General features: G+C 32.6%; 2 protein-coding genes across 2 annotated transcripts; both read left to right on the top strand.

The window, feature by feature from the left end:
- Nucleotides 1–1,287: 1,287 nt before the first annotated feature.
- On the top strand, nt 1,288–2,259 carry LOC142642285 (uncharacterized). Its single transcript, XM_075816628.1, has one exon. The coding sequence runs from the start codon at nt 1,422–1,424 to the stop codon at nt 2,046–2,048; it is 627 nt and encodes a 208-aa protein (XP_075672743.1). The 5' UTR covers nt 1,288–1,421; the 3' UTR covers nt 2,049–2,259.
- Nucleotides 2,260–13,826: 11,567 nt separating this feature from the next.
- On the top strand, nt 13,827–15,545 carry LOC142644711 (protein SHI RELATED SEQUENCE 3). Its single transcript, XM_075819285.1, has 2 exons — nt 13,827–14,641; nt 14,902–15,545. The coding sequence occupies exons 1-2, from the start codon at nt 14,380–14,382 to the stop codon at nt 15,261–15,263; spliced, it is 624 nt and encodes a 207-aa protein (XP_075675400.1). The 5' UTR covers nt 13,827–14,379; the 3' UTR covers nt 15,264–15,545.
- The last annotated feature ends 1,471 nt before the right edge of the window (nt 15,546–17,016 follow it).

Here is a 17,016-nt window from a genome sequence, read left to right as displayed (position 1 = left end):
ACTAAATACATATTGATAAAAATGGGTTAAAATCATCCACCCTAATTTATAGCTCTATTTGTTTGTATTATCCACTTTAAATATTGAAATTTTGCAATCAAACACGAAACTTCATAAATTTATATAAATTTATACTAGTAATATTTACTTCAACATCTAAATTAGTGTAAAAAAAATTCTTCTAAAAAAAATTAGTGTAAAAATTTTACATTTTAGTGGGCAATAGTACACGGTTCATCCTTTTTTTTTTTATGGGGTCCTAAATTTTAAGGGCATTAAAAATGTGTCCCATACTATGGGTGCATTTGCAACTTTCAACAGCTAGAGCTATAAGTATTCATAATGCACATCATTAATTCGGATAGTGTGAAAATATGGCTAATTATCTCAAATCAAAGTATTGATGGTAAAATCCTTAGATATAATATGGATTAAAGTATATTTCTGGCCTTTAAAATTTGTGATTGTTTTCATTTCGCCTTTTTGTATTTTAAAATTTTCATTTTAACTCTTTATATTTTATTTTTTTTAAATACCCTACCGTCCATTTTAAATAATAATTTAACTGTCCATAATATTTCTCACAATAATGAAATTCTTATATTTTGTAACATATCAAAGCTAATATTATACAAAATAGATAAAAATGCAGGGAATAGTTAAATTACAAAAATAAAAAATAAAGCTTTATATATATATTGTTTGTTTGGTTTACGTCAGATGCGTTTTGCGTTTCAGGCCTTTTTTTTTTTTCAATATTTTCCTTGTGAATAGTAGTCCAAAAAATAATTTTTTATTGTTTTTAATTTTCAGTTTTCAGCAAAATAAACTGTATCTAAACAGACCCATATACAAGATAAAAATTTTACTCTAATCTAATCTAAGTGTATATATATGTGCAGCTCCTTCTAGGAGTCCCTCAGGGAGATTTGAACACCGTTCAAAGATATCGATAAAAAAAATAGTAATGCTAATATAAAAAAAATAAATTAAAACTTGAAGAATAAAGTGAAAATTTTGAAAAAGGATCAAAAACAAAACCTTAAACCTTAAGAAGTGAAAAGGCATCATTATTTATCTACTATTCCACACTTTAATTTATGATAGATAATAACTTCCATTAATTCATACGCGGTTAAAGTGAGCCATCCTGTAAAGCTACTCTCAAAATAACACGTTGCGAGCCACCATTGGTGGAATACACGTACTGTCCCTTTCTAATTAAGCGACACCTCATTCACTACGTGCTCAGCAAGGTCCAAGCCTAAGCAAGCATTTTCCATATAAAAAGTACACAAACCCACATCACATCAAAGTAGAAACTCACCAAACCCAAAAAACAAAACGTTTCTTCCAAGCAAAGAGAAAAAAAAAAAAAAAAAAAAAAACTTGTCGTCAGTCAAAGATTTATTGAGAAGAGAATGGCGAAATTTTCTAGGGCATCATCATCATCATCATCATCAACATCAGCACTGTCCATGGAAATGGAGTTTCTCGTGGCTGAGGATCTGGATTTTGTACAAGTGGAGGAACAAGGTTTGTCGCACTGGGAATTCGTGAACGTTTCTGATGCTGACGACTCGGAGAAAGAGAATTCAGAGAGAGTAGAATCGGAGGAAGATAAAGAAGAGAGAATTGGAGATGGGTTTGATTCGTTAGGGTTTGAAAAGGACGAAACAATGGTGACCACCACCACTACCACCACCCATCATGTAGATCTTGATGATGATGATGATCATCATCATCATGGTCATGGTCATGGTCATGATTATGATGTGGGTTTGAAATTCCAAGGTGGGAATCGGAGTTATGGGTATGGTTATGATGATGAGGAGGAGAATGATGGTGATGAGGATGATGGTGAGGATGACTTTGATGATGAGTTAGTGCCATGGGATGTGAGTGGCAAGTTTGGGAGACAGAGGATGAGGAAGTTAGGGAAAAGGGCGTTTCCGAAGATGTATAATTCGAAGAGGTCACCGTACCTGTTTGTGAGGCCAGGTTGCGTGCGCGGCAAGCATGGTATGGGAATGAAGCACAATTGCTAGGTTAGGTTGAAGATAATGAAAAATTGGTAGTGATTTGGAGATGGGTATTATCTGTTAGATTTGTTTTTAGGTTTTTAATTACTTTCTATGGGGTTTGGGGGTTAAAAATTGTTCTTGGGGAGCTTAGTATATGTGGCTGTTATGTTAACTGCTTTGTTATCTTTCAATTGTCTATAAAAAAAAAAATATATCATCTACTCTTTAGTGGAAATCGGTGCTTAATATGGTGGTTGTTATATTAACTCACCTGTTATCTTTCATTTGTCTATATAGATGCTTTATTTTTGGTTGTTTGTTTTTATTTAATGGTAATTGTTGTTGTTTTTGTGGGGGGATTGGGTTGGGGTTGGGTTGGTTTGGAACATTTAGGAGAAATTTTGGGGGAAATGGGGATGGGAAATTGAAGATTTGGAAGGGTGAAGGGAAACCCATTTTTGATCTTTTGTGGTATTTGGCAATTGCTTCTTTGCTGTTTGCTTTCTTGTAGATAGATATGGTTAAAGAAATGGGGATTCAGATGTTTGTGGAATAAAGTTGTGGGAGACTTGGGAGAGATTATGTATTTGTTGGTTGGATTTCGTTTTTTTTTTGTTTTTTGGGGGGGGGGGGGGGGAGTCTAAGCACTTCAATTGATAAAAGTAACGGAGAGTATGACTTCAAATAAATAGAATGGCCGACCTTAAATAGTCTAGGCTTGGCTGTTGTTGATTATTTCTAGTGTTTGAAGGGGAAAAAGGGGGGAAAGAAAGACACTGATTTATATTGGATAGCTTGGTATTTTGACTTTTTCATCGGTTCTATGGTTGTTATTATATTATATTGTTCTATTTATAGAAGTTCTTAGAAGGCTGTTATTGTAACAATTTTTCTGGATTCTTGTTGAGTTGAAGTTGAAGCTGTGCTGGGAAGGAAAGACAGACAATTGATTGGATGATTGTTGTTTGGTCTAAGAAGTGGCCAATAGTATGTGGGTTGAAAGGGTTTTGGCTTATTTTAATCGCTTCAGTATATACTTGTGTCACACTTGATCTTTGTGTAGTTTTAAAAAGAAATGTTAGGAGAAATGATAGGGGATTAAGATGGTAAGGTATGCTGTTTATCAAGCTATATTACACAGTTTACAATGGTGTGTATAAGTGGTTTCGTACCATATTCAAGTGCCCCTTAATGATAATCATTTGGATTGTGTATGGGTACTCTGGTGTCTTTCAATTAAGAAGGTAACGTATTGTTTACTTTCAACAAATAGAATGGTGAAAGGAATATATGTGGCTGACATGATATTTCTGTTTAGGATTCCATAGCTGACCTTAAAATTTTGGTGCTAAGGTTTGGTTGTTGTGGCTGTATATTTCTTTAAACCCTGTTCTATGTCTGCAGGTTTGTTTGTTCCTGAATGTTTATAAAGAATTCAGTGAACCTGGGGTTATTATGGCCCATTTTTATTTCAGAAAGTGCGAGGAAAAAGATAAGGGAATTGCTGTATTGCTCGAATGCTAATTAGGTTCCCTGCCGAAGTAGTTTAAAACTTCATTCTTTCAGTGATACAGAGGCAACATTTTGGAATTGACATGTTAATTTTTCTGATTCTCGAAAGCCCTTTAATTTCCTGATACATTGGCTTCAAATTTAATTTTTGCCAAGAATGTTTTCAATTGAGACGTTCATGGTACAAATCTCTCCTCATTATAATTATCAAATTATTCCCCACACCTAAAAAAAATATTTAAATTTCTGAGTGTGACATTTTTGTAAATAATCAAGTTGTGGATTGCACTGCCTCTTCAATTTGCAGGCAATATCAACCTTACCCCTTCAATATCACTACCTCCTACACCTAATGCATCTTACACTGTTGGCATCACGTTTAACACTTTTATGCCATACTTCCTGATCCACACTGTTAATGCCACTACTGAAAGAAAGATAATATTTGTGAATGCGTCTGTGAAGATTGTTCAGCTAGTGAAGTAGTCAAAATTGTGTGTTATCTATGTGCTTCGTTTGGGTTCATCTCCCAATCCCCCCCACCATCACTTCTGGGCCACGTATAAAAAAACCGCATCAATTTAGTCTGGGATGCAGGCCAAGATGGGCTTTGTGGTTCTACTTAAGCACTAACTGAAACAGTCTTAAGCAGTACACTGTCAAAATTTGGCCATTATTTGCCATTCACTCGTACATGTCCTATAGGACTTCATAAATTCTAGAAGGGAAGAAGATGCAATCATCCAATGCTGAAGATAATTATTGGCCACATCAATTAGAGTACTTTTAGGGTGTTTTGTTTTTCATGGATGATGGATGCCATGAGGCCCATGACTGTCGTATTACTGGCTTACTGTCCTCAAAATGAAGACATCTTTAGGCTATATTGACAGTGCCACGGACTGGATGACGTATTTGATACACGACTCAAGAAGGAATTTGGTATAAAATAATATTTGAATTCAATAAATGAGTTACAGGTACATCAAATAATTATCTCATTAACAATGTGAGATTTGATACATGACTTGAGAAGGTATTTGGTATAAAATAATACCGCGTTAATGTTTGAATTCAATAAATAAGTAACATGTATACCAAATAATTATCCCATTAACAATGTGAGAGTAGTAGTGGAATGCTAATATGATTATTTTGATTAGGGTCATGCTAACGAATGCCCTTAGGGCATTGGTTAACAATCTATTTTAGGAAAATTTTTACATCACTTTTATGGGAAATGAAAAAAGTTGTCAAAAAATTAATTGTTTTTCTTTCTTTCCCCATAAAAACTTTATTTAAATAGATTATTAAACAATGCTCTAAGGGCATTCGTTAACATTTCCTTTTCGATTATTAGATTTTGTTATGGTGTATGGTAGGGTTGTCCAGACTCGCCTGTCGCTCGACAACCCGGCCAGACCGCCCGACGCCGACCCGATTCCGACCCAAACCGAAGGTCTAGTTGGTCAGCGGCGGGTTACCGTTCTCAAAAACCGACGAAGGCGGGTCGAGTGGCGGGTTTGCATCTCCAAAACCCGAGCAACCCGAACCCGACCGAAGCTATAAAAAAATCCTGCCAAAACAAGCCAGATACAGCGAGATCTCGACCAGATACGACTAGATCTGGTGGGATTTAGCCAGATCAAGCCAAATTTCAACAATTTCTAGTGAAAAAAATAAAAAAATGCAGATTTTAGGAAAAATATATATAGTTTCCGCGAATGTTTTCCAGGTTCCGGCGATATTTTTCCAATTCCCAGCAAGTTTTTTGAAGTTTTCGGCGAAAATTCCAGATTCCGGCGACGATTTTTTTGCAGATTTCGACTCATTTTTTAATTCTGGCAATCGATCCAACTCGACCGACGTTCACCATCACCCGAAACCGAACCGACCGATTTTTCCGGCGGTCGGTTTCGGGTTACTCTGCCCTCCACCCACCGCCGACGGGTCGAGTCCAGGTTAGGTCGGAAACCGACCCGACCCGTGGACAACCTTAGTGTATGGTATTATTTGATACATGCCACTTTTGCACCGACAAGCGTACCCGTGACCGAGTCTCAATGTGTTTCAAGAATCAAAACACTGCCAAAGCCCAAATAGCTTTTTCTTTCTTTGAGAGCAAGGCCCAAATGGCTTTTTCACCATATCTTTAGATTTTAGACTCACTAGCCTCCATGTGTGTGCTCAGAGCGCACGTGTTAACAATTTGTTTAACAACACAGTGGTAAAATATAACCAAGGCATTTCGTGTATTTCTATGTTTATATTCATACTTCAAAGAAAAAAGAAATTTTCAAAAAAGATTAAAAGAAAAATTCTATTAGTAATGCAGCATTAGTTTTGAAAATATATAAAATAACAACCATAAATCTTTAATTAATTTTTTTTATCGATCATAAATTCTCAACAAATTAGTCATGATGGGTTACATGTATTATTTTCTTTCATTTTATTTTATCTAAAGTCATACTTTCTGTTATTTCGATATGAAAATTTATGAAATGAAAATTAGGTACGCTTATTTATATAAGATTAGGCCGAAGATCAGTGAAGTCAATCGGTTATTTCAAAAAATGTCCGATTAATATGTGCTTTAAAATTATTTATTTTTGAAAATATTTTATGAAAAATTAAAAAAAGTTGTAAAACTTTTTCAATTTCTAAAAAATCTTTTTCTAAAAATAGTATACTATTGTGTACCTTTCTTTTCAGGCACACGTTAGTAAAATCTTATTAATATTACTGTTTTGAAATTTTGAGCTAAAAAGGCCATGTGATGTGTCTACAAAAAAGTAGGTTACGTGGATCTTGATTCTATCAATAGGTTTTGTACGCAGGGAGCAAGTTATCTGCAACTTAAGCTCACCTATTGGATGATGTTCAGAAAATTTTTACTGCTGTATCGTTTTTGTAAATTTTACTTTTGTTTCTAAGGGCTGGTTTGGCAGCATAATTTTAATACATTTTAAATAACATTATACATATTTTTACACATATTTTTACTCACACATAGATTAAAAATACTCAAACAACATAATCCAAAATACTTTTCCAAACATTTCCAGAAAATTTTTACTGCTGTATCGTTTTTGTAAATCTTCCAACAGGGTTTCTGCAAGTTTGCTTTCATGCTATAACTCATCCACTGACGTATTGCTTTGGTTGGACTTGAAGGAAACACCTTCAACTTTTAATGCTGCTTTAGTAGCTGTTTTATTTATCCTAATCAACTTTGATAAATAAAACTTTCTTACTTTATTAATCAAGTCTTCAAGTACAAAGACGAATCAAGCTCAAATCTTTAAGTTTTCATGTAAAAAGAAAAAAGTTGATATAGATTTTATCTAAACGAGAATTTTAAAAAAATAATTTTCACAAAGATATAATGCTATATATAAGCTGAGTCAAGCCACATGTTTAGATTTTGTAATTTTATGAAACCCATTACAAGCAACAAGTGCAAAGCTCAAATTGTTTATTCTAGAGCCTTGAGTCGAGCCACATGCTTAGATTTTGTAGGTTTTATCAAACCCATAACATGTAACAAGCAAGGGAAATTTGTTTATTCTAAAGGGCTATGATCGCAAGTTAGTTCATAAACAAAATAACATTCTTTAACTTAGCTTGTTTATAAAACAAAGCTTTAAAATCAAGCTCAAAACATAGACCCACAAGGAGAGCCAACCAAATTCACTATATTACAACCATTTTCGATCAAATTTAATAAAAATAAACTAAACTCTCACAAACATATACTAACTCACAAACCACATATATACAAACTCAGGATACCCAATTAACTCTCTCACACAAAAATAGATAAATACTCAAATTATGCTTTGAAGAAACTTACTTCATGCTTTTCTAAAGCTCTTCACCTCTTTTTATGTGGGAGGACATTTGGGAAAAAATCACCAAAAATTTTGCAACAATAATCATTAATTATACTACTAGATAAAACTTTTTTATGGATAAATTAAGATTGCTCAATTTCTTGTTCAATAAGAAACTTTTATTCCATAGTCCGTTCTACGGAAAAGACTTTTCTCACACACCAAAAAAAAAAAAAAAAAAATTTTTTCCATACCAAGAAAATCTAACCAAGTCATGTTATGGAAAAATCTATTTTTGGCACACCAAGAAAAAAAAGTAAAAAACCTCATCTAACCAAATTAAGAAAAAAGTTAAGATTTCTATCCTTTTTACATTTCCGCAATACGTGTAAAAATTTTGGTCAATAAATGCATTTGTAAGAAATGTCAACATCTTTCAGTGGGAAAGATGGATTTTTAGGCTCTTCAGATTTCATCCATAGATGATCAGTTGATCCGTCAACATACTAGCTAGCTGATCAGCTGTGCACTTGTACTATCAATTGCCATAATCACTAATTCTTGATTTCGTTTATCCTTTTTTTTGTTTTGGGTTTTTTTTTTTTTTTGTTTAAGTTCAACCCCAACATTTGATTTTTATTAAATTTATTAGGCTGCGTTAAAGTGCCCGTTAACAATATGTATTTTGATATTTTTTTATTAATTTTTTAAACTTTTTGACAATTTTTCAATTTTTGACAATTTTTTTATTTTCTCTTGAAAATTTTGTTGACAACTTTTATTTATTTATTGAGTGAAACAAAAAAATGAAAACGTTAATAAATACTGCACAGTACTGGTTAATATTTTCCAAATTTATTTGCTTCGACAGTAGCACTTGATTTTAATATTTGTACAAGAAACCTTTATTATATTAAAAGAAGATTTTTCATGAATTCAGCAAAAAGGTGGATTTCGATAAGTTAAGGAAGTGAATATGGTTATGGATCGTGCTAATTTGCATGGGTTCTATCACTAATGACTGAATAGGCAATTTTTTTTTAAACTTTTTAGTGCTGTACCTCTCTCAATTAATGTACGGCCTAGGCAAAAATGTGAAGGGCTCGAGACATTTAACTTGTAAGCAACAGTTTCAATTAAAAAATGTAGTTTAAATATTATAATTGTGTTTTTGAGAGCAAATATGAACTCTGTTTAAGACATTCTTTCATGATTTTTTTTCTTTTTCTTTTTTCTAGAGAGAATAAATAAAGTTTAGCACATTCCTCAAAGAGAATAATTCACTAAATCTTTACAAATAATTCTCACATAATCTTTTGGATAATCATGAAACTAAACTTTTTGTTTTTTTGTTTTATATATTATATATGTCCTAGTTTAGATAAATGATTAATTTTTTTAGTGGTGAGTACTGTCTAGTGTCTACTGAGAATGCACATGTACAATATTAACCTTTGAATCTTCTATATATTTAGTGTTAATTAACCCTGCGTTTAGACCTTATCATTTATATGTATAATTGGAATAAGATGCTTTAGTGTCTAGCTTGTGTTTTGCCAAAATATTAACCCCATTACATGGTTTAAAAATTCTTTAAACAAAAATAAAATAGTAACGTGTAACTTGGCTCCATTTTATATAAATGAGGGTGAATGTTGCAACAAATTTGATTTCATTTTTTTTGCCAAATTCAAAATCTAAGTAGTAATTTAAAAATGGGATAATTACAGTAATTAAACCCACCTGTAGTATGGTTTATTTTCACTTTGTTTACCTGTGATTCAATTATTTACACTTTACCCACATGTGGTAGCTTCCGTTAGGACTCTGTTACCCATCTTTTCTTTTGCCGTTAGAAAAACAAATTTTTAAGAAAAAATGAACATAACAAAAATAAAAAAAAGTTAGGGTTTTTGATTGCTAAATAACTACTACAAGAATAAATTGGAGGAATACAAATCAAATATAAATAAAAAAATCCAATAGCTTCCAGACCCATCTCCTTCATTTATTTATTATTTTTTCTCCCTTTTCATCTCTATTTCTTTGACTTCTCCCTCTCTTCAAACCCAACCCACTCAAGGCATTACCCACAATCCACCATCAACCAAAAACAACGTCATCGTAGTCGGTGGCTGCAGCGAAAATTTCAATTTCAATTTCGTTCCTCTCCGTCGAGTTCGAAGATTGCGTTGTGGACAAGATGGCTTGGCGAAAGGGTGACTGGGAGAGAGATGGGTCGGCGAGAATGAACAAAGATGGCTGACCGAATAGAGAGCTTGGGTGAGTGTGAGTAGCTAGTTGAGGAAGACGAATGAATCTGACCAATGTAGGACGATTTCCCTTAGTTTGTTTGGTCCAACAAGATAAAAGGAAACTAATTCCCAACTTTTCAATCAAACCCCTTTATCATACCAAAACTTAATTCACAATCCAACACAAGAAAACCCTTTGGAAAATTCACCTAAACCCACCATTAACAAACCCCCAAAACCAAATCCAACATAGAACCCAATCTCATTTTCAAATTGAAAGTAGCAGGAGAGAATCAAAGAGTTTCAAATGAGTTCCAACAAAAGCGAGAGAAAGAACCAAGGTCATTAATGGTGGCGGTGAACAGAGCAATGACAAATTAATATTGTAGCAGTGCAAGTTCTAGCTTTGGCCATGGGTTCCTTCACGTTGAGTTTGGCTCCAACTGTGACTTCGATTAGCCTCTTTCTCTCTGCTATCTTATTTTCTTTACTGTGGGTGTAGTGGGTCTATGTTTGTGTTGCTAGGTGTGGTGGGTCTGGGTTTTGAAGAGGGGTTTGCTTTGGTTTTGGTTTGAGATTTGAGAGAGAACTAAGGTGAAGCCGTGTATGATTTTTGTGAATAACTGAAAATGACTGAAAGGATTTTTGTGAAATTAGAGTAGAGCACTTTTAAGTGTGGGATTTTTGTAAATGTTTTTTAGGATTTGTGAGAATATGAAAATTTTATTTGGATTGATTGGCTCAAGATTGTTCATACCAAGAGGAAGTGTGTTCTTGAACCCAAGCTACAAAACCCCCCTCTTTGATCTTGTTTGTTTGAGTTTTTTCCGTTATTTTTTGTTTTTAGAGGAGAGAGACATAAAAGTGAAGATAAAATACATTTTTATCCATGATTTTAATAGAGATGGGTAACAGATTAAAGTTCAGGTGGGTAAAGTATAAAGTTTTAAACTACTGGTATGCAAAGTGAAAACGGGTCATACCACAAATGGGTTTACTGTAATTATCACTTTAAAAATCCTTTAAATGTATGCAAGGTGAGTAAAGAGACTAGTGGTTAATTACTAAGATAAATGTATATAAGTAGTGGAGCTATTTTTGAATCCTAATGTGTTTGGATTTTGGATGAGCTTATTTTCATCAAAAATTTTTGTTTTTGTTTTTTTTTAGGGTTTGTGCAACACAATACATTAAAAAAGGTGATGTTTAAAAATGTAGTATTTTACATTCTATTTTTAAAAGAAAATTAGCTCATTCAAATGAATGAAATTGAGCAAAGTTATATGAAGCTATATTCCTCAAAATGATCCCTTAATTTCCTTCTCACAATTAAATTGTCAATATAATCTTTATTTTCTTAATTAAAGGTTTAAGGATTTATATCTATCTCCTTCAGATTTACTACATTAACATTAAGAACACTAACTTGTGTTTAGGAGAAGAATTTTAAATTTTCTTAAAAGTTAAAAAAAAGAAGGATTTAATTGATGCAAATTCAACAATATCACTCTTATAAATTTAAGTTTTCATTGTTTAAATAAGTATCTATAAAAATTAAGAATTACAATGATGACAAGGATGGTGGTAAATAAGTGTAGTAGTGGTAGTGATGGTGGTAAACGCGGGGGTAGTGATTATGGGGGATGATGGTCATAACTAAGGTTGAAGTGGTGGTAGTAATTAACGATTGTGGTGGTTGTGAGGGATGGTGCTGCTGATATTAGTGCTAAAGGTGATGGTGATGGCTTCATAATGGTGTTGGCCGGTGGTAGTGGCGAAGACAACTCGTTGTGTTGGCCGGTGGTGGTGTTAACAAATATAATAAATTGTATGAAATGATAATATTGGTAGAGTTTGTATAATGACACGTTCCCTCCATGTTGGCTTAAAAATCCAAAATTGAAAATCTAATAAAACGTTTAAATTTGTTTTTTTTTAATTAAAACTAACAAGTCTACCATTTGGTAGATTTAATATTTCGAAATAATTTGTTAGTAGAATTTAAATTTCATAAGCTTTAGCTGCCAATATGCTTAGAATTAGAATTTGTATAATATTTCAGATTTTAAACATATTTTAAATGTAATTTTAATTGTGACCATTATGGATATCAATTTTATTTTAAAGATTTTTTTATGCTAAAATTAATTCTATGTAGCTAGTTTTAAAGGGGTGGGGGGGGGGGGGGGGCGGGGGAAGAGAGAAGCAATGACCCTCTTGCATATTTATCATCAAATTGTGGACCTTTTTCTCTGCGTTTCACACCTGGAATTGTTGGAGTTATAGCTTTTGTTTTACACAGCTAATAAGTCATTGTTGGAGTTATAGCTTTTGTTTTACACAAATGGCCAATAAGTCTCATCCATTTTTATTATTATTGTAAGATATACACATAGAATAGAATGAAAAAAAAATCATATTATGTTCATGAATCATACAATATATAGATATGTGGATAACATATGAATCTTACATACTACACAATACATATACATGATTGAGCCCAATAAACTAACATTAGACTTGGTTAAAATTTATGTTTTGGCTTGAATAGAATAAGTTATTAGACTTGTTTTCAACACAAAATTATTAAGTTACTAGATTGATTCCAATAAATTAATATGTTTCATGAGTTTTTTTTTACTTCTTTCTCTCCTACAAAATTTGAACGACATACTTGACACTTTACTTTCACATTTACAATTTTTTTTAATATGAATAAGGTATTAAATGATGACATAACTATTTTTTGATTTGTTATTATTGTTACAAGTCAAAAAAGTTAGAATACATATAAGAAATATAAAGAAAAAAGTTATTGAAAAAAAAGAAAAAGAAGAGATAGTAAATGTTGACAATGATAAATAAAATGTCAATGAAGAAATAAATTTTGCAAGATGATGAAAACAATGATGACATTGACCTAATTAGATTATGTTGATTAGGCAAGATGATAATTCTAATGAGAAATAAATTATTATTTTGGCATAAATATTATGTATTATCACTTTTAAGTTTGATTAATTTGAATATAGATATTATACAGATATTTTAATTTGATTTTATATTTAGTTAGTTTTGTTAAACATTATTATATAAGTGCTGATTAAATTAGTCATTAGTTGAACAAATTAAAGCACTAGAAGTTGGAGATGCAAAAAAAAAAAAAAACATATTTTATATTTTCAAATACCATTTTATCTATTTTATCAACTAAATTTATAACTTACCTTACATCTCAGTTTTTATTTTTACATATAACCCAATAAAATAATATAAAATACATAATAAAATAATAAAAAATATGATATATGTAAGAAGAGGGAGAGTGTGTGAGAGATTAAAATATTATATATATTTTTTACAACCCAATGAATAATAAAATTATATATATACAATCTTATTGTAACAAGGATGGAAATTTTTTTTATCTACTACTATCATGCTTCTATGAGTAACAAACACACCTTTGCTTTAAAGATATCTTATTTTATAATTTATTATTTACAAGAATCTTTTTTTTTTTTTTGAGAAACATTTACAAGAATCTTGGCTTTAAAGGGATCTTATTTAAGAGCATGAAATAAGATGTTTCATACTTGGTGAATAAATTAATGTTTTGACAAGGACAACAGACAACTAAAAACAGCATAGGTTTTTTAGTTATTGGTATATATTTTTTTAATGAGCCAGGGTACCACAATAGCTGCGGGTAAAGTTAGAAAAATGGGCAGAGAAAATATACATGGGAGAGAAACAGTGGTAGTAAACTAGCGATCATGGGGAAGAAGTGCGCCAATGCGGGTCTTCCGGTGGTAAGGACGAATCTGTGAAAGCTGTCAGCAGTCTGAGACTCTCACTGTCACAGGTTAGTGATGTCTATATCAGGGGATGTACTATAATTGGTGGATACCACTGTGGCAATAGCAGTTAATTTTTACTTATCTTACTGTTTTGAACTTTAAAGATGATTGACATCCACAACACCCCAAGAACCAGTTGGTTCTTTTTTTTTTTTTTTTTACTTTTTTTTTAAATTTATTTTTTATTGAATATTTTTAAATTTATTTTTGAAGAGGTAAATATAGAAGTGTGTAAGTGACTGTGACTATGACCCCAAAAACAAAGTTGGTGGGAAACTCAGATACATAGGCATAGGTACAATTTTCCTACACCCCAACGAACACACAGACCCACAATCAATTGGACTGATATAATTATCAATGTGATCTGGATAACCTTTTCTTTTTGTTAGTTTTTTATTTGTTGTTGGTTGTTGATACTGTTCTTCTTCCTTTTTTTTAATGGTTTTTGATGCTTTGTAAGACCATGGGACTGTGGGGGGGTTTATTTTACTTACACATTACCAAAATTTGATGTTGATGATGATGATGATGATTGTGTTGGTTTTTTGGCGGCGTTGCAATGGTGTAATTCTACCTTTAACTCCTGAATGCTTTTGAACAAGGAATTCCTACTTGTTTACCACTTACAAGTGTCTTCAAAAGCTGGCGCATAACTAGCTCACTACTTGGAGGTAAAATGACCCACAAATCCAAAACTCAAGAATAACACACCACCACCACCAAGAACAACCCCATCCATTAACAAGAGCACCCAACAAAAGAAGACCCTTTTAGTTTTAGAGCTGCCTCACTTTTACAAAAGCAAGAATCAGAAAGAGACTACCAAAAAAAGATTGAAAGAGAATGTAAAGGGTGCTCTCAGTAGTGAGAAGTGAGAACAAGGAGGATGAGGCAGCAAGGAGGACTAATGGGGACTTCTAGATGCCAAGACTGTGGGAACCAAGCTAAGAAAGAGTGTGTGTACATGAGGTGCAGGACTTGCTGTAAGAACAAAGGTTTTCAGTGTGAAACTCACGTCAAGAGTACTTGGATCCCTTTGTATAGGAGGCGCCAGAGGCAGCAACATCAACAGCAACAGCTTGCAGCTGTTCTTCCACAGGAACTTCAGGGACATAGCCCTAAGAGGCACAGACCAATCCACTCTTCAGGTACTGTTCCCACACATCAATAAGATACACAAAGATTTATATGTGTGAGAAAGAGAAAGCAACCACCCAAAAAAAAAAAAAAAATCTTTTTCTAGTTATGAATGTGATCTTTTAGGTAACCCTAAAGAGACTCTTTTTCTCTACTCTACTGTTAGAATCTGATCCGTAAGAAACACAATCTGGGTTTTGTAATTTTGCTCTTATATATGCACTTAATATTATTGGTGGGTGTTTATTTATCTATTTAGTTATTTATTTAGGTTCAGAAGAGGCAAAATTTCCAGCTGAAGTGCAGTCAATGGCAACATTTCGTTGCATTCGTGTGAGCTCAATGGATGATGCAGATGATGAATATGCATTTCAAACTGCTGTGACCATTGGAGGCCATGTATTTAGGGGTGTTCTCTATGATCAAGGCCTTGAAAGTCGTCACACTAGTACTGTAGGTGAAAGCTCCTCCAGCCGTGCACATCAGCAACCTAATAATCTTCTCAATGCTGCTACACTTGCAACTCTCACTTCCGATTCAGCTTCCACAGAACCATTTCTTCCTCCTTCATATCCTTTTTCACTTAATGCTTTCATGCCTGGTATGCAATTTCTTCCACGCCCGAAAACTTAAGTGGAACTCAAAGGTTGAAATGCAGAGAGTTCGTTTCACAGTTAAGATTTTATTTCTAACAATTTAATGATCAGAAATTTGAGAAGGAAATGAATTAATAGAGGGGTATGAGCTTTGAAATACTCATTCAACCTCTTTGCTTTCCTATTTATATCTATATATCTCAACAAGTTAGCATATTTGTTCTTGTTCGAGTATATAGCCAGTGCTTAAATATATATGGAACTAAAAATAATTAGAAAGGAAAGTAAAGGAGCTCATTCTTGTTTTATATACTCGAATTCCAATGCCTGATTTATTTTTTTTGCTTCTCATTTGATATTTTAATTCTAGCCTGATCCAGATAGGTTATGTAGTTTGTCTTATTGTTCATTTCTTTATTGCATTGCCTTCTGAGTTTAGGTAAATTCTAGTTGTTGTTTATGAACTTTGAAGCTACCTTTTCCCATTTACCCGTTTCATTGCCGGCTTGAATCGATGTTAGGACAAAGCTACAAAGATTTGAAGGTTATTTATTTATAATATTCCACCCATGCATATGCATCAAGCCCAAAATGTTCCATAAATCACACACACAAAAACATTCAGAGGGAACATGATGCATGAAGGTGAGCAGGTGCTGCTTATCATCTACTTTTGTTTATTTCAGTTGTCAAGATAAAATGCAGAAAAAATTGAGAGGGTTCTACCTAATTTGAACCATTTCACTTGAAATGGATATAATTCCTTTCATGATTTTATTTAAAATATTTTTTAAATTTACTAATATACAGAATGATATTTTGTGTTAGGTGTATTTTAAGATTTGTAATATTTAATTTAAACCATGAAACAAACTAATTTCAAATAAAAAGGAACCTTTTCCAATCAATTTTTATAGGAAATATATATATATATTTATTTATTTTAAGATGAAGATGGAAATTTTTTTCATGATGCATTGTTATGTTTTCTTGCTTCTGGCTTGAGATGAGTTTGTTTTCCATGAATGAGTAAGAACACGTAGATAGACTATCTTCTCCCCATTTCATTTTCTAGTAATACATAGTACTTGATTGAATATTATAGTTTTTATTTTATTCTAGTTTAAGAAGTTGTGGGGAATAACTCTATATATTTATAAAGCAGAAGCTAACCCCTCAAGGTGAATATTTTAAGTATTACAAACAGGACTAGGTGCGCATCTTATGGATTTAGATGAAGATGGCTTTTTATAAGAAAGCAATATAGAAACCCCTTGCTTAATCTTTTATGCTAAAGAGACATAGACACTAGGTTGGGAAAAGATTGATACCCACAATGACACTACCACTGAATATATCCTTTGTACTTGAAAGATAGAGGCAGGTACAAAAGCCATTGTGCAGTGGTTCTATACTTATATCCAGCATTCGATGCATCTAGAATCGACTAGCCAAGAAATTCATAGACAATGGAATCTTACTCACTGTGAGCTTCCAAGTGATCACTTGCCTGCCAATTATGGTCGGGTAAAATCATTGATTTGAAAGTTGGAGAAAAGATTTCCATAGGAATAATATTATAGTTAACAATATAGATGGAGAAAAAGGAAATATGAGGTGGGGCATTCAATTTGTCTTTTTAACATGGGGGTAGTGATGTTTTTGGTTAAAATATATTAACAAACCTTGTCCAGAAAGCATAGCTTGCACTAAAATGCTGCATACATTGTACAATGACCAAAGGGAAGAGAAAGATGGGGCTTCTTTATGAATACCAATAAAAAGCAAGA

This window comes from Castanea sativa, chromosome 7 (genome assembly GCF_040712315.1).
Source record: "Castanea sativa cultivar Marrone di Chiusa Pesio chromosome 7, ASM4071231v1".
Lineage (NCBI taxonomy): Eukaryota > Viridiplantae > Streptophyta > Magnoliopsida > Fagales > Fagaceae > Castanea > Castanea sativa.
Note: the sequence above shows the minus strand (reverse complement) of the source record. Positions and strands in the feature narration are given on the sequence as shown.